At 35.3% G+C, this 10,401-nt stretch overlaps 1 protein-coding gene across 2 annotated transcripts; it reads left to right on the plus strand.

Annotated features, from left to right (window-relative positions):
• LOC130644701 (NFX1-type zinc finger-containing protein 1-like) lies at positions 1 to 9,853 on the plus strand. 2 transcript variants are annotated; one of them, XM_057450409.1, is made up of 4 exons: positions 1 to 263; positions 1,471 to 1,952; positions 3,584 to 8,361; positions 8,608 to 9,853. In XM_057450409.1, the coding sequence occupies exons 1-3, from the start codon at positions 125 to 127 to the stop codon at positions 8,357 to 8,359; spliced, it is 5,397 nt and encodes a 1,798-aa protein (XP_057306392.1). In that variant the 5' UTR covers positions 1 to 124; the 3' UTR covers positions 8,360 to 8,361; positions 8,608 to 9,853. The 2 variants fall into 2 exon arrangements, with proteins under 2 accessions (XP_057306392.1, XP_057306393.1); XM_057450410.1 differs by lacking the exon at positions 1 to 263 and adding an exon at positions 1,068 to 1,172.
• Positions 9,854 to 10,401: the final 548 nt, after the last annotated feature.

Raw genomic sequence — 10,401 nt, forward strand, 5'->3', positions numbered from 1 at the left:
CACAAACAAAACAGGGTAACGCAGTTGTTGATATAACTGAGAACTTGTTGAGTCATGTCATACTGGTGTCTGGCTTTCGAGCTGATTCACACATCATGGCAGAAAAGATAGGTTGATAAGTACCATGGAAAACAGACTTTACGGCCAAGGAGAAAGAAGTTTTTTTCGCGGTGGAAGAAGAGGGACAGGTGGAGGAAGGTTTAACCATGGTAGAGGAGGCTACAGAGGACGTGGAGCAAGACAAAATCATCAAGGCGGACAAGGTTGGTATATCTTCTGAGAATTTCAGCTAACTTTTCTGTTTCACGGTTTTAGATTGTGATCTGCCCTTCCGAAAATTTAAAAACATATGCCTAAGTAAGTGTAATGTTGTGCATTATGAATTTTACTTTGCAAGTATCATGTAGTCTATGGTATAAAAATAAACGGAACAATAGTACAAACAAAAGAAAAGTGTGTTAGTTCAAATTTCTTTTTTATTGTTTATTTTTTTTCAATATGTCTTAAAAAGTCCTAACAATAAACCTTGTATTTCTTCCTCCAAGAAATAACGGAGATAACTAAGAAAGTTTAAGTGATTAGAAATTCGAAAAGAGATAGCTAAAACCTGTTTGTAGCAAATAAGGGAAAGCAATAACTCTTAAAGGACAAGTATAAACATTCCAGAAAAAGTTTAAGAATTAACTATCGTTTTTGTGCAAATAAAATTCTTATATGAAACAAAAAAAAAATCACTTTGGTGTTTAATTACTTTTATCTCGCTACTTAATTCAGTTTGCATAAAAAACATTTTTTTTATAGCCATTGTATCTGGTTTTTATTGTTATCATTTAGTTGACAATGCTCACATGATGACATGTATTTTTGCGGAAATGTTTATGGACAAGATGTTGTCATAACTCGGTTTTGTGTTGATCTCGTGATAAATATTTACTAACCTTGTCTCCTGGCAATTTGAATTAGTTGATATGAGACAATGGAAGCAAAACTAAACACTTTCCTTCTTCTTTTTTTAAAAACACTTAAATAATTATAAAACAAAAAAGTTTAAAGGTTCAATAAACCCGTAAACGGCCTTTTTTACACGTCTGCCGGGTATCATGTAAGCTTTTAGCGTGCAGGAAAAGCGAGACTCTAGCGGGTGAAATCTGGAATAAATGTGAATTTTTTAGGTAATTTTACAGTTACAGATCATCTTCTGTAAAAATATATTTCATATCAAAGTTTATGAAAATTCATTCGAATCTATTTTTAATTTAAAATTTCAATTTAATTGCTTAGCTATGAAAAACGGGTGTTCGCAAAAATAAATCCTAATAATTCTATAAAATTTCGCGAACAGCGTTATTCGCGAAAATTTTTAATTGCATACAATTTCTGATAATAAGCTGATATAATTCTTTTATGTATGGACCAAACTTCTTTGAAACAAAAATGCTTCAGGTCATGTTGTTGTTGTGTTATATTTAGATAGATGGAGATCGCCAAATCGTGGATTCAACCATGGTAGTATGGGTAGACAGCCCATCACCGGGTGTCAAGTTCAGAAATGGGATTCCATTGATGATGTGGATAAACTAATCGTGGAATTAATGGCATCAAAAGAAAGCCTCATTGAACTGCTACAAAAACAAGAAATGAAAGATAAGATCATCGTTCGATTAGTGTCAATATTTTCTAAAATTTGCAACTCACGAATTCGACAGAGCATGATAGCTCTATTGGTGTTGTTGCGCGACTCTTCCATGATAGTTAAACATATCCCAAATTATATGATACTCTCGAGTACGAGACATAATTCCGATGAGCAAAATATCGAATTTGCCGAAAATTTAGCGCGAATAATCACGGAGTACTTTAAGTGTTTCCCTACGTCCTTTCATGACATGCCTCTGGACTCATTACACATGTTTGCAACAAAATTAAAGAGTAGCGAAGATGTGGTTAAAAAGGTAATTTCGTGTCTTCGTTATGATTTTTTTTTTTGTCTCTTCGTTCTTTAAAGAGGGACCACAGCAGGCACACGACGTTTATTCAACGTTGATTCGACGTTGAATTCTGGTCGCGACGTCGCAACCCTAAATTCAACATCTTTTAATTATTTTTGCAACGTCGATGCGACTGACGTAAATCCAACGTCTTTTCATCGTTAGTTTGCAACGTTAATGCGACCAACGTTAATCTAACGTCTTGAATTCTTGAAAATTTGGAGTCAACGGTTGAATTCTCAGCAAGTTCCAATTGGTGTATTTTACCAAAAGGTTTTCTTCTGATTAAAAACCTAATTCGACTATGAGTTCAACAACATTTAATTCTTTAGCTTCATTTATCTTCAAATGTTGTTAACAACTTTCTCGTGCTGCACGAGCACGCCAGCGATCGGCCATTTTTGTTTATGTTTAAACATGGTTGTCGATAAAACACGAATAAAACAACCTCGACAGGTTGTTTTATTTGTGTTTATTTTACTGTAGTATGAACGGGTATATATAAAACATGGTTTTATATGGTGTGAATGGGGTATTAGAATACCAAAAACGTTTACCTCGACATGTTAACATTTAGTGACCATGTTTCTCTTACCGATCTGATTTTATTAAAAGTGTGGATGCTTTTCTAAGGAAGTATGGTCCTGAATATATTCATGCTAATTTTATTTGTAATTTTTACGAATTTGATTTCACGATGGCTTCTAATGACGTTGATAAATTTTCATTGGGCTGAACATAGTCATTAGAAAGACTACGGGCTGAAATACTAGAGATTTCTATAAATATCTGTCGTGAATACTTGACGCATCGTTTTAATCTCAGGTTTTGTTATTATAAAACTCTGTTAAGTTTCATTATGGAGATATAAGACTCCTTTATTACACCTTTGTTTTCTTTGCCATGTTTTTATTGGTTGTATATATTTCTGATGATTATGCTAAAAAAATGTATAGAGTGCAAACGATATTATTTTTATTCGGGATAGTCAGGTACAAAAGGGTCGGAATCATGCTAGGAGAGGATACGTGAACATTTGATTGACTTGACCAAATCTCCGGATCTGGTACTTAAGCGTTCAAAAAAAAAAGAAGAAGAATAACAGTTGCGGAAACATAGAGACGAAGTTGATTAGAACGTTCCAAGATGTTTTTTCAACGTTGAAAAAAAGTTGAATAAAGGTTTCGCGAACATTTCTAAGCAACATTTCTTAACACCATAAAACGACGTCGATTAGATCTTGCAAGACGTTGTTTCAACGTTAAAAGGACGTTGTCCGACGTTGAATAGCCGTCAAAAAGACTTTTTATATTAATCAACGTTGAAGTGCCCACTGGGACGGATTGGAAAATCTTGCAAAATCAAAACAGAGGAATAAGAAATAAGACTGTCTTGGCTGTTTTGATAGAAAATAGCTTAGAAGAGAATGCATAGGGAAATAGAAACTTGTCGAAGTTAATGTTTTGACAAGTTTTTTACAACATAATAGTATAGTTCTCTTATTTTTGCATTTTTTAAGGATTATTATTATTAAATTTTTCTGGACCAAAGGATTTCTAAATTTTGTAAAAAGTTAAATATGTACTTTGTTTCAGGTACAAGAACTGACATCAAACAGAGAAGCCATTTTGCATGACATTGCAGAAAAGAAGAGTAATATAAAGAAGGAGGAAACTCCTTCGCAGAGCTTTCGAGAGATGGAAGTGCACCCCACTGAAAAAGAGATTCATCTACGTGAAAGACCTTTTCTTAGAGCAATAAAAAAGAGAGGCTGCTACAATGATGGAGAACACTACCTAGACGTCCAATACAGATTGCTGAAAGAAGATTTAATTTCACCACTTCGCGAAGGTATACATGAAGTGATCGATAATATACCAAGAAGGGAGCGAAAGCATGCTCTTAAAGTTTACACTGGAATAAAAGTACTGTACACCAACTGCACCAACCAAGGGCTCACATATCACATAGCCTTCGACACAACCTATACAAAAGGAATTCCATGGAAACATTCAAAACGCTTAATCTATGGTAGTTTATTGTGCTTCAGTAAAGATAACTTTCAAACTATGATTTTTGCCACAGTTGCTAATCGAGATGCTGAAGGCTTGGCAAATGGAGAGCTGGACATAAGATTCATAGAACGTCAATCAAGTTATGATTATGTAAAGGATGGAGAGCAAATGTCTATGGTGGAGAGTGCTTCGTACTTTGAGGCTTACAAGCATGTTTTAAAAGCATTGAAGGAGATTCCTTCAGATGCTGTTCCTATGAGCTGTTATATAGTGGAATGTAAAAGCAATGTGGAAATTCCAATGTATCTAAAGCAGCATAAAAATCCTGTGTATGAGTTACCCATACAGTCCAACAATCAACAACAAAATATTAAAAAACCTTTTGTTTCTAAATTTATACCAATTGAGTTGCTTGAGGCCGAAAGACGATTTGCGAAAGTCGAAATTATGGAAGACAGTTCTTGGGATATAGAAACATGCCTTAATAAATCCCAAGTAACAGCATATAAAAATGCTTTGACAAATGAACTGTCGGTTATACAGGGACCACCAGGCACTGGAAAAACGCATGTTGGTTTGCGCATAGCAGACACATTTTTGATAAATAAAAGTTTCTGGAATAAAGGTGAGAACACACCCATGTTAATTGTATGCTACACTAATCATGCGTTGGATCAATTTTTACATGGACTGGTAGAGTTTGGTCACAAGAATATAATACGAGTTGGAGGAAGAGCAAGCGAATCTTTAAAAAAATACTCTCTTTCAGAAGCCACTTTTCGTATCGGACGGGATACGATTATACGACAAGCGAAGATTAACGCTTACGAAATGAGAGACAACATCAAGCGCCAACTGCAACCATATGTGGATGGATTGAAACAGCTAAACACATCAACATCTACTGGACTATTCTTGCATTTTGATACTCTTCAGCATGTAATAAGCCCTACACATATTAACTATTTTGGTTCAGTTGAAAGGAATTGCAGGCAGTTGGGAATATCGGTTTTTGATATATTTCTGGGATTGTTAAAGATCCCTCCAGAAAATGTGAGACGTATACAACGAATTAAAGTTCAAGAAGATATGACTGACAAAAAGGGAAACGACTTTATCAACGTCGAGGGAGAAGGCGACAATCTTGTCAATAGATGGGCAGCTGATCGTGAAATGTTTGCGAATGAAGGGACAGAAAAAGATACAAAAGAAGCGTATGCCTCTTTGCTAGTTGATAAGGATGGTTTTCAAGTTGTCCAACCCACCAAGAAAGAAAGGCAAAGTAGAATTAAAGAAAACCTCGGTGTGGAAGCCTTGAAGGACAATGAAGTAAAGAGAATAGTCAATCCATGGCGACTGTCCCTAAAAAACCGGTGGAAATTATACAAATATTGGATTCGTATTTTCACCTCTCAATATTCTGCGTATGTTCAAGGAAAAACTGAAGATTATGAAAATGCTTGCGAAAGAGTTGCTGAGATTTGTGAGCAAGAAGAAGAAAGAGTGTTGCGGCAAGCAGATGTTATTGCCATGACGACAACTTGTGCAGCAAAGTATCAACGAATCATGAATAAGATCAAACCCAAAGTAGTTATCATTGAAGAAGCTGCAGAAGTTCTGGAAGCACATGTGATGTCATCACTGACAGACGGCACACAGCACCTGGTGCTAATAGGCGACCACAAACAGTTACGACCGAATCCGTCAGTTATCGAGCTTGCTAAAAAATTCTCATTGGAGGTATCTTTGTTCGAGAGGATGGTCAATAATGGCATACAGTGTCATATGTTAGATACACAACATCGAATGAGACCAGAGATATCGAAATTACTGCGCCACGTGTATCCCACCTTGAAGGATCATGAATCAGTAATGCAGTATCCAGATATAAAAGGAATTTCAAAGAATATTGTTTTTATCAACCATCAACACGTAGAGGGTGAGATAGAGCACCTGAAATCAAAATGCAATCTCCATGAAGCTAGATTCATCAAATCATTATGCCGTTACTTTCTAAAGCAAGGTTATGCTTCCAGTCAAATCACTATTTTGACTGGATACACAGGTCAACTTCTTACTTTGCAGAATATGATGCCACGATCTGAATTTGAAGGAGTACGAGTTGCTGCCGTTGATAATTTTCAAGGAGAAGAAAATGAAATAATCTTACTTTCTCTTGTACGAAGCAACTTGGATGGCAAAATAGGCTTCTTAAGAACAAACAACAGAGTATGTGTTGCCTTGTCAAGAGCTAAGCATGGTTTGTACGTCATTGGAAACTTTCAAGCACTGGAAGAAGCAAGTTTGTTATGGCAAAAGATAATCAGCGATATCAGAGCCATGAATGCGTTACAAGATCATGTAACCTTAATTTGCAGAAACCACCCTGAAACTAAAGTGAATGCAAAAGAAGAAACAGATTTCTTTCAAGTACCAGAGGGTGGTTGTACGAAGCCATGCGCGTTTCGTTTAAGCTGTGGCCATGCTTGTGCTATGGCATGTCATCCAACAGATCAAGACCATGCAAACTACGTTTGTCGAAAATCATGCAATAAAACTGTGTGTGCTGACAATCACAAATGTCCGAAAGCGTGCCACAATCCCCGACCATGCGGGAAATGCACATTCAAAGTATCCAAAATAGTGCCAAAGTGTGGACATAAGCAAATAATGAAATGTTTTGAAGAACCAAAAGACTTTATATGCCAAGAAAAATGCACAAAGGTCTTTTCGTGTGGCCACATTTGCGCGCACCATTGTGGTGAGGATTGTGCGCAGTTTGAATGCAAGGTGATAGTAAAAAAGAAGTTAAAATGTGGCCACGAAGCATCTGTCGAATGTCATTTGGATTCCGAAAATGTTGTTTGTTCTGAACCATGTGATGCGACATTGGAATGTCTTCATAAATGTACCGGGACATGTGGCACGTGCATTCAAGGAAGACTGCATGTCAAGTGTTTACACGAATGTAAAAGAATCCTGGTATGCTCTCATCTCTGCGAGGAACCTTGCACTGATTTATGTCCTCCCTGTTTAAAAAAATGCGAGAACAAGTGTGTTCATAGTAACTGTCAGGAATGCTGTGGTAAGCCATGTGTTTTATGCACAGAGCCATGCGCATGGAAGTGCGAACATCAGCAGTGCACTGCGTTGTGTAGTGAGCTTTGTAACAGAGACAGATGCAATGAGCCATGCAGTGAGCTGTTAGATTGTGGACACGCTTGTATTGGTTTATGTGGAGAAAAATGCCCAGATTATTGCCGTATCTGTAATAAGGAGATTGTAGAAGAAATCTTTTTCGGTACAGAAAGTGATAAAGATGCTAGGTTTATTGTCCTTGAGGATTGCTACCATATATTTGAAGTTTCTTCTCTCGACACATGGATGGAAATACAAGAAGAAGCAAATAATATAAAATTAAAGGAATGCCCAAAATGTAAAACCGTGGTGAGAAAAAGTTTGAGATATGGAAACATTGTGAGGCAAACACTAAATGATATCGAAGCTATCAAGCGTAAAATGATTGGTGAAAAAAATGAAATTGAACAAAAGAAGAGAAAAGCTAACCGACTTTGGATGAAGATCAGAAGTCTGTCAAGTTTCTTTTTTATGTATACTATGGGAGGGTCTACTAAATCTCTCCCGAAGCTAATTGAGAAGTCATCAGACATCTACACTGCTAGCAGTTTACTAAATCAAGTAAAATTGATTAAAAACTTAGTTAATTTCTTGACCGAACAGGAACTAAAAGATCAAAAAGCAGATGCAGAAATAAGCTTATTAGGTTATCTAATAAACTCACCACTTCGTGAACAACAATTTAAACTGGCTATAATTGAATTTGAAAGATTGAAATTAATACATAGTGCAAAAGATACGTTGGAGCGTCTTCAGATTAAAAATAGGGGATCGTACGCTAATGTAGTTCATAACGCCGCATTGCTAGATGACATAGGAAGATTAAGCGAATGGTTAGCTGAACTTCGCGGGAAATTTTTGTCAGACGCTAAACTAAAAGTAATGTCAACAGAAATAACTACCGTCCAGAAAAAATGGAATACCCATTCAGTTACTGTAGAAGAGAAAGAAACGATATTAAAGGCAATGGGCCTTGAAAAAGGTCGTTGGTTCAAATGTGAAAATGGGCATTACTACGCCATTGGTGAATGTGGTGGCGCAATGGAAAAATCAAAGTGTCCTGAATGCAACTGTGTAATTGGTGGAGAAAATCACGCCCTGGCAACTGGAAATCAACACGCAGGAGAGTTTGACGATTCTGCGTATGCAGCTTATTCTGAAGAAGCAAACAATTTAATGAACTTGGATCCTCAAGAACTGGAACGTTTACGACGATAAAGGTAGATCGGGATTTTTTTTGTTTCAGGTGGTATTCTATAGCTTAGCCGAAACAAAATAATAAAATTTTCTAACATTTTCTTTTCACATCTTCTCTTTTCATTTCTCAATTCTACCTTGGAGGAAGAAATACATAATAAATTTCTTTCCGTAAGGCATGTAGCGCAAAAAATGGATGATAATGTAAGGTTTTAAGTTGGTCAGTAGGAATTCTGAAAATTACTTTTTATTGGAAATCGTATTTTTAGGTGATCCGAATCAGAATTGTTGAAAACTTTTTGGCTTCATTGTTATTATGGCAACGTGGTGTATCGCAATTTTACGGGTTTTTTACAGTTTGTTCATAAGAAACTCGTTCCGTAGCACATCTAGTTAGTTAAATAACGATCTACCTTATGATGTCAGATCGGGCGAAAATTCCCAATCCTTCTCTAGAAAGCTAAAGATATTTTTTAATTGATATATTACTTGTATTGTACATAAATAGCCACTAAACATTTTTTCACGCTTTTTTGTTATAAAAATACCAAAATTCTAACCACGATATCCATTATTCTTACATATCTATTTTTCTAAATAATAGATCTACTGGTTTTAACTTGAAATCCCAGCCTGATATTCTTCTATATAAAAAAGCGTGTATTTCACTTACTGGTTTTGACCTGAGCCTTCTTTGTGAGCTGTGTAATGTAATTCTTTGTGTTTGTTCTTTTCTTTTTACCCAAGGTGTGTTTTTAGTGATTTCTCTCAATTCTTTGTGACGTTGTACTTTTCTTTCCCATCTCCAGTTTTGTTATTAACTTTTTTTAAAATTTTTTTCTTTTTAATGGTATGATTTTTTATGTAGCAAAAAGATATCTTTTCGATTCTTATAAAAAAGGAGTGCGCTTCTACCTTTTTTTAAAAGAAAAAAACAACAGGCTCTTATCATGTTGTGGTGTCATATGCTAAAAGTCCGGCATGCCAGAGATCAAATAGCAGGCTTTTCGATTTGAGAAAGACAAGAGTTGTGATTTTATGCACGTAAACTGAGTAACAAAGTAAGATTCGAACTTTTAGTTGTTTTAGTAAATTTCGTGTTAATTTTTTTTGTAATTTTAAGAAAGGGTTATAATTTTTATATAATAACATTTATTGTTTTTAGTAACGACAGAAAGAATTTTCTGTTTCAATTTAATTTTTCACCAGTAATACTGAAATCAGAAAAGTTTTAGTTTAAGAAAGTTCTTTCCAAAAAAATTTCTTCTTAACCCAATGATTCTGTGTTTTACATCATTTCGCAGTTGATTTTAAATATTTTTACCATGGCGCAAAAAAACTTTCTTAAAACTTTCTGATGACTTTGAACAAGAACTTCAAGCACCAGTAGAAAAAAAGTTGTTTTTGTGTATTGTAAGGAAATATTCAGTGAATAGATATTATTGTTGGAGTAGTTTAAACATTTAGTATTTACTGTAATCATTTTGACATTTTTCGATATAGTTTTAGAAATAACTTGCGCAGTATTTTCACCTTTTGTTACAACCTTAACCCTGACCAATTTCGTACCGAGGTGTTAAAGTTATTATTTGGAAAGGAGCAGTGCAACGCTGGGGACTAGGTTTATTATGTTGACTAATGAAAGTTGCAAGCAAAACCTCCGACATCTTGATCTTCTGTATTTTTTGTGAGTCAGCGTGTTATTAAACGCTGATGTCTACAAACTAATTGTCCTAAAGTGTCATTATCCAAAAAACTCTGAAAAGCTTTAGACATCTCTTTATACCTAGCTTTCGAGAATATAACACGCTTTGCTCGTTTGGCATCAAACCGGAAGAGAAAGCGATTATATTTTTTGTGTATTTCAGATAACCAAACTTAAATTCCCGCAAAAATTACATTTTTTGTCTTTAAAATTTAATTCCTGCAAAGTTATATATTTTTGCTTCCCGCAAATTTTACTTTGTTTCGTTATCCGTTAAATTAAATTCCGACTATTGTGCCAAATTGTCCTTCCGCCGAAATTCGTTACCTAATGTATTAAAGGTATTAAGGTATTAAAA

Source organism: Hydractinia symbiolongicarpus, chromosome 5, assembly GCF_029227915.1.
Source record: "Hydractinia symbiolongicarpus strain clone_291-10 chromosome 5, HSymV2.1, whole genome shotgun sequence".
NCBI classification, from domain to species: domain Eukaryota; kingdom Metazoa; phylum Cnidaria; class Hydrozoa; order Anthoathecata; family Hydractiniidae; genus Hydractinia; species Hydractinia symbiolongicarpus.